This window comes from Myotis daubentonii, chromosome 1 (assembly GCF_963259705.1).
Source record: "Myotis daubentonii chromosome 1, mMyoDau2.1, whole genome shotgun sequence".
NCBI lineage: Eukaryota > Metazoa > Chordata > Mammalia > Chiroptera > Vespertilionidae > Myotis > Myotis daubentonii.
In genome coordinates, this window is record NC_081840.1 from 7045140 (window position 1) to 7059581 (window position 14442).

At 48.5% G+C, this 14442-nt stretch overlaps 1 protein-coding gene across 13 annotated transcripts in view; it reads left to right on the forward strand.

Annotated features, from left to right (window-relative positions):
- Positions 1-14442, forward strand: part of PPP2R5C (protein phosphatase 2 regulatory subunit B'gamma) — a 140346-nt gene that overhangs the window by 97257 nt on the left and 28647 nt on the right. For all 13 annotated transcript variants that reach the window (XM_059686712.1, XM_059686702.1, XM_059686663.1 and 10 more), the window contains 3 exons: positions 8994-9104; positions 10084-10176; positions 10259-10389. In XM_059686712.1, the coding sequence (XP_059542695.1) occupies positions 8994-9104; positions 10084-10176; positions 10259-10389 (335 nt within the window). The remainder of the gene's footprint in view (positions 1-8993; positions 9105-10083; positions 10177-10258; positions 10390-14442) is intronic.

The following is a 14442-nucleotide window of genomic DNA, read 5'->3' on the forward strand; positions in this document are numbered from 1 at the left end:
AGAATAAACATAAAAATAATTATAAATGACTAGCATATTTTCATGCTTATCTGAAGACCAGAGGCTCAGTGCACAGATTTGTGCACCAGTGGGGTCCTCCCTCAGCCTAGCCTGCAGGGATCGGGCCCAAACCGGCTCTCTGACATCCCCTGAGAGGTCCCAGATTGTGAGAGGGCGGTTCTTGGGTGACACACCCCAGAATCGGTCTCCCTCCTCTCTTCTCCCAATATTATGTCACTTTCTCTCTGTATCTGAGTTGCTTCTTTCATCTCACTTTACCCTAAGCTTAGCAGTAACTGACAACTTGTGGGCATTTAGCTGCAAAATGCAATTATTTAGCAAACAGGATTTACTTAGCCTAGAATCTAGTCAGCCTAGGGCAAGACCCTGCTCAGTGTCAGGTTCCCACCCAGACCTTCTACCCAGGCAGAGTCCTGTGGCAGTGGGAACCTCCTTCCCACCTGAGCTTCTCCTTCGTCTCCTTCCCCTCCCGGATTGCAAGAGGGCAGTTCTCTGGTGACGCCCCCCGGAATCGGGCTCCCTCCTCTGTTTCCGGGTGCATCACCTGAGATCCACAGCTGCCAAGTCACCACAGCTCAGCAGATCCTGCATTGAGCATCTGCCCCCTGGTGGTCAGTGCGCATCATAGCTACTGGTCGGATGGTCGAATGGTTGCTTAGGCTTTTATATATATAGGTGGTATTGTACATTTAGTTGTGAAGTAGTCATAAAATTAAAATATTCTTTGTTTTAAAAAAGATTAAATTTCCTTTAATAGGGTTTTAGGGTTTTTTATTTGTAGGCTTTTTATTTCTACAGTATCTTTTTATATATATATACTAGAGGCCCGGTGCACAAAAAATTGTGCACGGCGGGGGCGGGGGGGGTCCCCTCAGTCCCCTCAGCCCGGCCTGTGCCCTCTCGCAGTCTGGGACCCCTTGGGGGATGACCACCTGCTGGTTTAGGCCCGCTCCCCAGGGGGATTGGGCCTAAGCTGGCAATCAGACATTCCTCTGGCAGCCCGGCAGCCCTTGGGGGATGTCCACTTGCCAGCGGGGAGCAGGCCTAAACTGCAGTCAGACATCTTTAGCGCTTCTGAGGAGGCAGGAGAGGCTCCCACCACTACTGCTGTATTGGCAGCCATCAGCCTGGCTTGTGGCTGAGCAGAGCTCCTCCCATGTGAGAGCGCCCTGACCACCAGAGGGCAGCTCCTGCATTGAGCATCTGCCCCCTGATGGTCAGTGTGTGTCGTAGTGACCAGTCATTCCCAGTACTTCTGCTGTTAGGGTCAGTTTGCATATTACCCTTTTACTGTATAGGATAGAGCCCTGGTGCACGGGTGGGGGCCGGCTGGTTTGCCCTGAAGGGTGTCCCGGATCAGGGTGGGGGTCCCACTTGGGTGCCTGGCCAGCCTGGATGAGGGGATGATGGCTGTTTGCAGCTGGTCACACCCCCTTCAGGGTGGGGGTCCCCACTGGTGTGCCTGGCCAGTCTGGGTGAGTGGCTGAGGGCCATTTTCAGGCTGGCGGGCAACTGAAGCTCCCAGCCTCTCCTTTTTTTCTGTTTTTTTGTTTTGTTTTGTTTTTTTATTCTGGGATTTATTTACCTTCTATAGCTGTCACTGGAGCTGAGAGCCGGCTCCAGCTCTAAGGCCCAGCTCCAGCTCTGCGGCTGGCTGAAAGCAGGTATCTGGTTTGTTTAGCTTCTATAATTGAAACATTGTTGCCATCACTGCCGCTCTAAGCTCTGAGGCTGAAGCTGGCTGAAAGCAGGTATCTGGAGCTTGTTTAGCTTCTATAATTGCAACATTGTTTCTTAGAGTGCAGCTCAGAGGCCGGCAGCGGCAGGCGGGGAACATTGGCTTCCTCCATCACTGGAACAAGCAAGCCTCCTGTTCGCTTCAGCTGCCTGGCTGCCGGCCGCCATCTTGGTTGGCAATTAATTTGCATATCGCCCTGATTAACCAATGGGAAGGGTAGCAAAGTTACGGTTAATTACCATGTTTGTCTATTATTAGATAGGACTAGTGGCCCGGTGCACAAATTTGTGCATAAAAGAAATTAATTAGAAGATGTATTTTAATATCGCTATTTGCCCTTTCTCTATAATAGAAGTGTCAACCAAATTCACGATCAACAAGACAGATCAGCCGAACCGGTTTGGCTCAGTGGATAGAGCGTCGGCCTGCGGACTCAAGGGTCCCGGGTTCGATTCCGGTCAAGGGCATGTACCCTGGTTGCGGGCACATCCCCAGTGGGGGGCGTGCAGGAGGCAGCTGATCGATCTCTCTCATCGATGTTTCTAACTCTCTATCCCTCTCCCTTCTTATCTGTGGAAAATCAATAAAATATATATAAAAAAAAAAAAAACAAGACAGATCAAAACACACACGTGCAATTAACGCCAGTAAGAGCTTTATATATATATATATATATAAACTTGCTTAAATAGACCCACTTTCTGATTTAGCCCAGTGAAGCACCCCAACTTCTCTTTGAGGTAATTGTCAGCAACACAGCAGTAAATGTCAACATGAGGCAGATTATTATTGTAGATCACGCAGGGAGAACAAAGGGTAAAATATTTAACTGCAGCAGTGTTTGACTATATTCTGCGCAGTGAGAAAACCTGAAGTCATTTTCAAGGTCCACCATTTCTTACTTCTTTTCAGTTTGGTCAAGTTTCTAAGCTTTCTAAATCTCCATTTTCCCAGCTAATGAAAAGAAAATAGGATTCCATCGAGTCTCCTATCTACCTACTTCAGGACTTCTATGAGGATCAAATGAGATGAGGCATGGGAAAATGATTCACAGACATTTGGTTAAAGTGTAAAATGTTTCCACCTGGCTATAAAGCAAGTCGTGTTCCTGGACTGAAGAAACTGGAAGGAGGCTAGTTGCTAGGGAGAGGAAGCCGGGCGTTGGTATATGACGTCAATACCCAGTGCCCACAGCCACCATTTCCAGGCTGGACTGGGCTGTGGACCACATTTTGTGCCATGGGGTCTCAGCAGTGTTGGCTACGATTTGGTGGGGTGTTGCTTCAGGGTGGTGGCAGGTCCTGTGTCCCACTTGGGGGAAGCCAAGTGTTGCTTTGTGGGCGCCAGGTCCACAGTGCCATTTATTGTTAAATGGCCTATTGCTAGGGAGAAGAAGTCGGGGGTTGCTACGTGACATCATTACCCGGCACCCACAGCCATCGTTTCCAGGCTGGGCTAGGCTGGGCTGGGCTGTGGGCCGCATTTTGCACTATGGGGTCTCGGCAGCGTTGGCTGCGATTTGGTGGGCTATTGCTCTGGGGTGGTGGCAGGGCCTGGTTCCACTTGGGGGAGGCTGAGTGTTGTTTTGTGAGCACCAGGTCCGCAGTGCCATTTCTCTGTAAATGACCAGTGTGCATCACGGCAGCTCCTGTGTTGAGCGTCTGCCCCCCTGGTGGTCAGTGCATTTCATAGCGACTGGTCAGATGGTTGGACACTTAGCATATTAGCCTTTTATATAGAGAGAGAGAGAGAGAGATTTTTATTGATTTCAGAGAGGAAGGGAGAGGGAGAGAGAGACAGAAGATGAGAGAGAATCATTGATTGGCTGTCTCCTGCAAGCCTCCCACTGGGGATCAAGCTTGCAGCCTGGGCATGTGCCCTTGACCGGAATCGAACTGGGGACCCTTCAGTCTGCAGGCCGATACTCTATCCACTGAGCAAAACTGGCTAGGGCTCTACAATATCTTCAGCTGTTACTTAAGAACATAGTTGAATGATTATAAAAATAAGCTATTCAAAATAAGAATTTAATAATAGTTCTTTTCTTAAATATCACATTCTGGCATCTACTTGGAGATAAACTATGTGATTTGAAGGCTCTTGCCCAGTAATTTGTTATAAAACATACCAATCAGAAAGTGGCCATGTTGCTTTAGGAAAAGGGGGACCCTGCTTCACCCCCTGTATACTGAGTGCTCATCTGTGCCACTCAGGCAGTATGATGACCTGGAAGGTGGCACTGGAGAAAGACGTTAAACCAAGAATGACCCAGCCATCTGGTTATATTTGAGACAAATGTCAGGAAGAAAATGTACTGCCTGACAGGTGAGCTTAAAATCAGAGACGCAATTACATCTGGCTTGGGAAGGGCTCCCTGACAAGCGTTGCCTGCACCTGGGATCTTAGGTGTCAGCGGAAAGTGGTCACAGGTTTAGTAATTATGTGGCATTGCAGTTAATAAGGTGAGTGGCAGCAGGTATTTGAGGACCTCATAGGTGACGCCCTGCAGCAGTGAGTGAATTGTGGTGCGTGTCCTCAGGATGACAGCTGAACTCAGCCGGGAAAGCAGATTTGGACTAAGTTTACAACTAAGAAAGAGACAGTCTCTCTCTTTAAGATTGCTGCTAGGACTTTTATTATCCACCTAAAGTTTATATTACATCCATTGAGTTCATTAAAAAGCCTCAATAAGAATTGTGTTTAAGATTGTATTTGGTGTATGAGCTGCCTCGCGGAGAAGTGGCATCCCCCCACCCTAGAGAATGGCCAGTCCCTCCACCAGTTGGGGAGCTCTTCAGTGCCCATCGCTAGGCTTGGTAACTAACTGGCCATTGTAGTGGCTGTGTCCTTGGATACTCCTATCGGTTATGTTTTCATGTTGCTTATTAGAGGTGAGGTTGTTGCCATTAGGTTTGTATTTTTGGTTTTTGTTGAGTTTGCATCTGTGGCCCTGCTGAGATACTCTGTCTGTTGCCTCCCTCTGTTGGTTTTACACATACGTTGTACTATTTATAAGTAAATATAACTTTTTATTTAAAGAAATTGTAGATGGGCTTCCACTGCACCCCCCCCCCGCCCCAAATGTGTCTCTTAGCAACCTTACTTGGAGCTTAGAATTCCTACTACAGGAGGAAGTGTCTGGAGGAACTACAAGTTGGGCTTTGGTGAACTCACCTTTATAAATCCTACTCGCGTGCATAAAACAGCATCACTATCATAGCCCTGGTGGTTGTGAACGAAGAACTGAATAATCAACCTTCCCTTCCTCGTCACCTCTGAAATTAGATTAGCAGTGTTTTCTGGAGTGAATCCCTTTCTATCTCACACCTCCACGTGTGCCCTGTGCTGCAGTGACCTCTGATCTGAATGTGTGAGTACTCCCCCTGGTAGTGACTGTTACAGTGATAGAAAGGCTTCGTGACACTACAGAATCATGAGGAGTTTCCATAATTTGATTTGCATCTAATTCAGTAAATGTAGCAATTTGGTTCTGATTTTAAGTACTGCAAGTGGGAGTTTCAAGAAAGCTGTAAAAGCAGGTGCTTCCTCATATTACAGAGTGAGTCCACACCACCACAGTGGCCATGTGACCACAGGCGTGCGTCCACCCATGTGGTGACTCTTCATGCTTAGTTCTTTTCCACTTCACCTGTGCCCAGTGCAAAGAGAATTTACCCTCTTTCAGCAGATGAGGAAACTGAGGCTTGGAGGGCAGGATTTTCAGTCTTTGGTCCTGCTTCTGGGTGGGAGGAGGCCTGGGGGAAGCTCTCCCCCACGGCCATGCTGCTCTGTGTGACCTGACTAGCTGCAGCAAAGCCCCTCAGCTGAGCAGGACAGTGGACCTGTGTGATCCCATCAGACTCCCCAGACCAACAGTAGACACAAGGTTCCCTTTGGCTTCCATGGCATGACATTGACGAAGGTCACCTTCTGTGTTTCCCTCAGACAGAACTCTGTGCATCTGGACAGCACACTCCCTTCGAGCACATGGACATCAGCACCACGGCACTCAACAAATTTGACCCCCATAGCTTTTCTGCTAAGAAATGTTGCTAGGCTAGAAACCCAGAGTAACTCCAAGTGGCCTCCTGTTTTCCTTCTTCTCTCCTAACCTTTTCTAGAGATGAGCATTAAATTAATGCAGTGTAGTGTTGTCGGAAAGGGTGGAAATTACGGTGTGAGTGAGATTTGTTGCCTAAAATAAATAACTTTTTATCAATTAGAGTTGGCTAATAATGACACTTCATGGCTCTAGGGTGATCATCCTTCAAGAATACCAAAAAAGGGACTTCTACATTAAAAGCAATTTGGTCCATGTCCTCTTGCAGCCTCCTAGCTCAGCATCTAGAGCTCAGTGAAGGTACAGGTGCTGGGAATGGGCCAAGGTTCTCAGAACGCTGGGCGTGGGGCCTCACCCTGAAACTAGAGCCAGCCCACCGCTGAGTCTGTCAGAGTGCTGCCAGAGAGCAGACCAGCGGGGTAGAGACAGAGAGATTGATGGAGCATTCAGGGAACTGTCTTCCACCTGTGGAGGTGACGGGGCGAGGTGAACGCCGTGGGGCAGGGCCAGGCTGGACTAGGGCAGGGCTGACAGCTGTTCACGTGGGATTCCTTCTTCCTCGGGGACCACAGTGTCACTCCTAAGGCTTTTCAACTGGTGGGTGAGGCTCACCCATATTCATGAGGGTGATCTCCTTAAAGTCAGCTAATTGGATGCTAATTACTACCTCCCTCCACAGTGACGCTCACATTACTGCTTGATTGAATAACGGGGTACTCTAAAACTGACCATTGTCTTTAACCATGACTTGTGGAATCTTTTTTTCTGCCCCTTTTTTTCATCTTGGTTATAGCTGTTTTACCTAGTTTAACGCTTTAACCCTAGACTCCAGACTCATCTGTGCCCTCCGGTGAGCAACTTGGCAGGTGAGGCACCTAAAGTGGGTGAGGCAAGGAGCGGGATGTCTGTGCTCTGGAGACCCCTCCAGAGGGGCAGCCTTCTCCCCTTTTCTTCAGACCTCTAGCCCCCATCTGGGTGAACTGACCACTCCCTAGGCAGCTCCTGGGCATCCCCACTGCTCCTCTTATCCCTCCACCTGTGTTCCCGTCCAGGTGCAGTGCACCCCGGAGTCACGGGCTGCCCCAGCACATCCCCTGCCTCTGAAGGCTTTGAGAGGCAGGCAGTGTGTGTTCACAGACACCTCTGCCACCAGGGACACTGAGCCTGCGGCTGTCATCCACCAGCCCCCAATCTCTGGGTGACTCTCTTGGAGTCCCCCAATCATTTGGCTTTGAGGGAGAGGTTAGAAAACCCCAGATCACAAATGACACACGCCTCATAAAGGTCACAGCCTCTGCCTCTCCTCTGTGCTTTCTTAGCCCTAGAAGGCACCCCCTGGAGGTGACGGTGCCCACCCAGGGTGTGGCCTTTCCTTTGTGGGGGGGCAGGGGTGGAAGCTCTCCACGGCCCCTTATTGTCTTGTGCAGGCTTTGGGATCAGGGTGCCTAGAGGAGTACCCTGGGGCCAGTGATTGAGGATGTGCCCACTACCTGGTAACACCTGTCACAGCCTCTGTTCGTTAATCACCTGTTGTCTGGGAGGTCCTTCCTGAGCCCTGTACACAACCTGTTCACAGGTTCCAGACTTCTTTCTCTTTCTACTGTATCTTAGGAGCTTTACTCATTTTTTACTGCAGATGTGTGTGTTTTTGTTTTTAATATTTTTTATTGATTTTTTACAGAGAGGAAGGGAGAGGGATAGAGAGTTAGAAACATTGATGAGAGAGAAACATCGATCAGCTGCCTCCTGCACACCCCCTACTGGGGATGTGCCTGCAACCAAGGTACATGCCCTTGACTGGAATCGAACCTGGGACCCTTCAGTCCGCAGGACGATGCTCTATCCACTGAGCCAAACCAGTCAGGGCTACTGCAGATGTTTTACAACTATTAGTTTCTAGATTTCCAAACATTTTTTTCATCCCTCCCCTCACCCCCTGTCCTGTCTCTGTGCCCCATCATAGTTGCTCTGCCACAGCCCATCCTCCAGATGACACAGAGAACAAACTTGGTGCTCGGGGCTGTTATAGCAATGGCTAAATGAGCAGACATTTTTCTTCATGAAAAATGATGTTACCGTTTGGGGTTCAGAATCAGTAACAGTGAAGACAGGATGAGCTGGGTGGTGGCACGTGCTGGACTCTCCTCCACAGATACCTTCTAATTGTTGTCATGGAGTCGGACTCTGGCGTAAGGTCAAGTGTTTTGATTTTGTGCTTTGGGGAGTGGGGCCAGGGCTTTTTCTGATCACCTGTAAGAGCCCAACTCTGTAACTGGCAGGTGGTAGGTTCAGACTCCGTAAGGTAGCTGGTCACAAGTGTGTCAATTATGTTGTGCTTTATTTAGAGAACTAACTTTTCATATTAACCATACAGGCAGTAAAACACCTATGCTCCAAATAACCGTAGACTTAATACAGAAAACATCTGTTCTAACACACATTGATTCATTTTTATGAAGTTGAAAATAAACGAAGCCGGGATAGGGGACTGGTGAAGGGTGATATGAAGATGGGGATCCAAGAAAGGGGTTAGGAGTCCTATGAGGAAACCATCCAAACCCCAGAGAATTTTCTTCTTAACTGTCAGGTCTCTGGGCACTCAGCCAGGCTGTCCTGTGATGATTCTTGCAGCCTGCCTCTGGGAATGACTTTCTAGCCGCACACTCAGAAGTCCCCCGTCTTGACTGTCGCCATCAGTGTTGATTGCAGAGGGCTCTTCATCAGTCACAGGGCGTCCCAGCACAAAGTGGCATTTGCCATGTATCACTGTCTTCAGTTCTTAACCCCTGCTGCACGTGGTTTGTTGTTGTTGTTGTTGTTTTAATCCTCATTGATTTTTAGAGAGAGAGGGAAAGACAGAGAGGAATATCGATGTGAGAGAAACACATCGATTGGTTGCATCCTGCATGAGCCCTGACCAGAGCCTGGGCCCGGGAGGGGCCTGCAACTGAGGTAATGCCCTTTGGTCCTCAGACACTCTATCCACTGAGCCAAACTAGCTAGGGCTCCTGCTGCAGTTTTGACCAGAATCTCGTTGGGGGCCCACACTGCTTCTGAATTTTGAGAATTCCACTGGAATCAGCTCTCTTTAGAATTACTTACGATTTTTTTTTTAATGTTCTTTGTAAATATTTTTAATGTCCTGGTTATAATTATAGACTATGTGGATTTTAGTTTGCAGTTAATATGTTTCGAACATTACCACCTTCGTCCAATCCTACGGGAGCAGAATTTGACCCAGAGGAAGACGAACCAACGTTAGAAGCAGCCTGGCCTCACCTACAGGTACTGAACTGGGGAATGGGCCAGAAACGGGTGTAAATGAGATGTATATGTGCGTGGGGTCTTCCTCTGACGCAGGTGCGCTGGCCTGAGGGCCTCATCCAGCTGGTTGCAGGTGGACCTCTGATCATACTGGCATAGGCCTTGCACACCTATATGTACATGAAAATGTTTTAGCAGAAGAGAGAACGTTCAGTGGCTTTTCTTTGTGTAGATACTGTATATCAACTATAGAGATAGGGAGTTGTCAGCATGTCTTTGATGGAAATGATTACTTTGCTGACAGCCATTGAATTGAGACCTGGAGGACTCACATGGCATTTCCCAGTTTGGGGTACTTAGATTTAATGTGCTCCTGCTATGTGCCCCAAGGCTCACCTGCTGGCGAATGCTTTAACTGCTTTCATAGCTCTTGGGAGCATGCCTGTGGGAAGGCACTGAGCCCACTCTGAGCAGAGCACTGGATTGGGAGGTCTGGGCGGTCCTAGGAGGGGAGATGGGGAGATGAGAAACCCAGGAAGGAGCCAAGCGGGGAACAGACAGAAAAGGAGGGCTGTCTCAGCAGCAGAGCGTTCCCGCCTGTGGCATCTGGGACATCTGCTCACCAACGAGTCCCAGCTTCTGCCAGCCTGCCTCTCCCAGGGCACTTGGAGGTGATAGGCTACAAATCCCACCCAGAACTTGGTCCCAGCCCGGCTGTGGCTGCTGTGCATCGGGGTCTCTGAGCAGCGTAATTTAAGCACGGGTGACATCCTTTTGTTTAAATGCCATTTAAGGAGATAGTCTGTGGTTCTTAGCAAAAGAAAACAGTTACCATCATCAGTTACAATTAAATTAAGCCATGTAATTTAGCATTAAATCTACAGATACATGGCTTTTTTAAGGCTAATATACGAAGACAAGATTCAACTCATGGTGTATTTTTAATCTCCATTTAGTAAAATACCATGTTTTTTGACTCATTTTTGTTTTTCCCTCCTAGCTTGTTTATGAATTTTTCCTAAGATTTTTAGAGTCTCCAGATTTCCAACCTAATATAGCGAAGAAATATATTGATCAGAAGTTTGTATTGCAGGTAAGGCACAAATTAGCTGAAACCACAAACACCCTGCTTTACAGAGAACCCCAGGTTACTAAGTGTCTTTTTTTTCTTGAAGCTTTTAGAGCTCTTTGACAGTGAAGACCCTCGAGAGAGAGATTTTCTGAAAACGACCCTTCACAGGATCTACGGGAAGTTCTTAGGCTTGAGAGCGTACATCCGAAAGCAGATAAATAATATATTTTATAGGTAAGTCCGCACGGTGACAGTTCTCTCTTCGCAGGGTGATGTTTATTTGCATACTTAATGCCCCCACTTCATCATTCCTTTGACAAGTGACCAAAGAGCACTAGTGGCTGTTTCTGAGCAGCCAGCTGGTCGTGTCCAGGTGGCTCCAGCCTGCACCTGCATCTCCGTGCCAGGCTGGGGCTGGCCTGTCCCCCTTCTCCACCCCTCCCCCTGGCTCACTCCCAGCATCTCACCACACACCCTCCTTTATTTCAGTTTTTACTAAAACCAGTGGTTCCCTCTAGAGTGCGGATAGAGTGATCTGTCCAAAGCTGGCTGTGCCTTCCTCCTGCCCTTCCTTCATTCTTCCCCATTGCATCTCAGTGAAAGCAGGAGTGAGGAGTGGATCTTGAGGAAATCTGAGACTTACATTAGAGGTTTGGGAACTGCCCTGTGCACCCAGGGAAAAGGCAGCCCTGCTGAGAGCAGCGTGTGAAGACCTAGCAGCTTTTAGCGGTCACAGCCACCCCCATCTCTAGGCCTGCAGGACCATGGAAACTGGGAAGCTGGTCACAAGAGTTTATGAGGAGGAGGGCACAGCCCCGAGGCTCACAAGAGAATGTTCCAAGTACAGTGTTCACCTTGACCCCAGCCCTTCCCATCCCAGTTTCAACACCTTCGTCTCTGCTGCTGCTGCCTCTGAGTCATCTGCTGACCGACACCCTTTGGGTGAACAGGTGTTAAGTCCTGGGTGGGGCCCTGGGCGTCACAGGTCTGGCTCCTCATAGCTGGCTCCCTGCTCAGCTTCGGCTCCTTCCACACCACCACCTGGCAGCCTTGTTTGATCCTCCATGATGTTCTTTTCCACCAGCCCTTCTCAACCTGCCAGGCTTCTGGAAACATCTGCTTGCCAGGAAAGCCTCCCTGGCCTGGCGGATGGGTGCGGTCTCCCTGTGAGGGTAGGCTTTGTGTCAGCTGCTCTGTCACACACCCAGTGCCAGCTCGTGCCCAGCCATGGTGGCACCAAATAAATGTTGATGGATGAAATACTTAATGCAGTTTCTTATCTGGCCCTGGGAGGCTCACTAAATTAGTAGTTTATTCTGTGAATTGTGGCTTCTCAGGAAGACTTGCCCTAAGGCCCCCCCAACTCCAGGATGGCTCAGTGACAGGTCCTAGTGGGGACAGGCACAGTGTGCACATCCCTCAGTGAGACAGTCTAGCAGCAGTGCCAGAGTGAGAATGCCCACCCCGCCAGAGCACTGCCCAGGCCAGGCAGGTCCCTTAGACACCATGACCAAGCATTGGGGGAGAAAAGGGCCAAGGGGGATTGGACAGATGGAAACCAACAGTCTCTCTGGTGTTTCTGTCACCGGTTCCTCTCGTTCCGTCACCAGCCTGGCCCTAGTGTACCACCCAGTCCTTGAAGTCTCCGTGGCCTGCACTTCTGCGGTCATCAGGGTGTAATCCTCTCCCTTATCTTCACACTCAGTACGGCACTCCGAGGTCAGAGCTTCCAGCATGGGTGGGGCTGCCCTCTGAACTCCTTCCAGGTGCCCTGCGTCCATTTCTGTAGCAGCCCTGGGAACGGCGACGCACCCAGAGGGTGATGTGCTCTTGTGCATGTTCCTGGTTTATGTTCTTGGTGTCACACCTCCTTGTTAACAAGGTCGTTACTTGGCTAGTGTACTTATCTATCAACATAATAGCCATTATTTAAACAAGAGGTGCAATTTATAGTCCAGTCTTTTAGGTCTAAAAGTAAGCTTCACTGAAGTGGGTTTTTGTCCTTAAATGTAGGTTTTGTTTGAATAACAATCACAAATAACACCCACATTAAAGAAGTAAAAAATGTCTCATATCTTAAAGAGCTCTAATTTAGAACTGAAATACTTAAATAGGTTATTGAGCCCTAACCGGTTTGGCTCAGTGGATAGAGCGTCGGCCTGCGGACTGAAAGGTCCCAGGTTCGATTCTGGTCAAGGGCATGTACCTGGGTTGCGGGCACATCCCCAGTAGGAGGTGTGCTGGAGGCAGCTGATTAATGTTTCTCTCTCATCAATGTTTCTAACTCTCTATCCCTCTCCCTTCCTCTCTGTAAAAAATCAATAATATATATATATATATATAAAATAGGTTATTGAAAAGTTACTACATAGTTTAGTTCAGCTCTCACTAAATGCTCAGTGTGAGAGTGTGGTATTTTTTTTCAGTTATCTTTTCTATAACTATAATTATTAATACATGCAATCAAAAATAAGCATATCATGTAGATTCCATAATTGTTTGAGTCTCCACCCTCAATACCACTTCCTCATCATTTCATGTGAGAAAACAATTAGAAAGGACCACCTTGGGAGAGAGATTCAGCTCATCGAAGTTCTTCCTAGTATCTGATAAGAAAAAGAATATGTCAAACATATTTGCTTCAACTTACTCAAATGTGAAGTTCCTGCTTCTATGGTTTCTCATTCTCATCAGCATTTCGGAGATGTGGTTTAGAGAGAGCTGTAGATAGCGGTAACACCTGTTTGGGCAAACAGTGGACCCGGAAGGCTAGGTGTCTGTGGTGGGGCCAGGCTTCAGTCCCCGACTGCTAACAAACCACCCCACATCTGAGCGGCCAAAAACCACAATGTATTCTTTCTCACAATTCTTACACTGGGGCACATGGTGTCCTCGAGGGCTAGGATGGCCGCAGTGGCTCAGGGCAGTGCAACCTCAAGGCCCCAGCAGCTCTCAGGAGAGGGAGGGGGGCTGCCAGGGCTTGAGGGTGTGGCCGGAAGTGGTTCAGCCCTCCACCCTGTGTTTTGGTCCCAGCCGCTCGTGCCAGGACTGGACAGCACAGACTCAGGGGCAGGAAGTGGTTCCACCTCTTCACAAGAGGGCAGGACTTACCCTGCAGGGAGGAGAGGAACCCATGGGTTTAGAGAGTCCTAATCCCATTGTTGCTGAAAGAGTGGACAACCCCCGTACCCCCCTGCATGGATCTCCCTGGCTTCCCTCCTGTTTTACACCCTGTTTTTTGTCTCCCACTGGAAAAGTAAGAAGGAAAACTACTTTTCTATTTTTGATACCAATTTCAAACCAGGTTAAAGTAATGAGAAATTAAGAACTGACCAATAAGAAAATATTGTTGACTTAGGAAAACAAAATGGCTCATAACTAAAAGTCGTCCCTATTTAAACACTGAAGCTGGTGGAGCCAGATCAGAAGCGGTGCAGGGGCGAGGGGGTGGGCAGGCTCCTCTGTGTCTCGGGCGGGCTGGGGCTCCTCCCGGTCTAAGTGAGAGGAGTTGTATCAGAAGTTGCTAGGTGGTCCTATATGCAAAGCTGTAGCTTTGTGCATTTAAACTATTTTGAATATTTCAAACCAGTGACGCAGAGGGAGCTTCATGAGGTGGTGGCAGTGAAGGGATATATCTGCTGGTGGCTCAGCCGCTTCCTTCCCGCCCTCATTCCCGCCCAGGCTGCCACGTTCCATTCGTCACTTCCCTGCCCATCTTCATGCTGCCACTCGATCCACTTCCATCTGTGTCACTGTTCTGCTGACCCTGCCACTGTGGCCTCAGATCCGAGTGGGTCTGAGCTGGCCTCCAGTCTCCATGGACCCTGCCCACCTTCCTGCCAGTTGGCCGCTACCCGGTCCAAGTCACAAACCATTGTTCCAGCCAAATGAGTTCTCTCCCCACTCCATACCCCTATCTTTAAAAATCTGTGGGAAGCCTACCTCGGGGCTCAGTTCAAGAACTGACCCCTCAGTGGACTGGCCATCCAGTAGTATATGGGGTGGGCAAAAGTAGGTTTACAGTTGGTAAGGTGGAAAATAATACAATAATTAATACATAATACAAGGATAAATTGTTTTGCATACTCACAACTGTAAACCTACTTCTAAACACCCTGTAGATGTGTTAGGCCCATCCTGAAGGATATATTTACATCCTGTGGGTGTTCGGCCAAGTTTCCAAAGACAATAAAATTGGGAGTCACATTCTTTATAAATCACAAACTCATTTTTGGCTTAGAGCATATCTAAACTAAGTTTCCATCTGGTAGGCAGGAACCGTTTCTT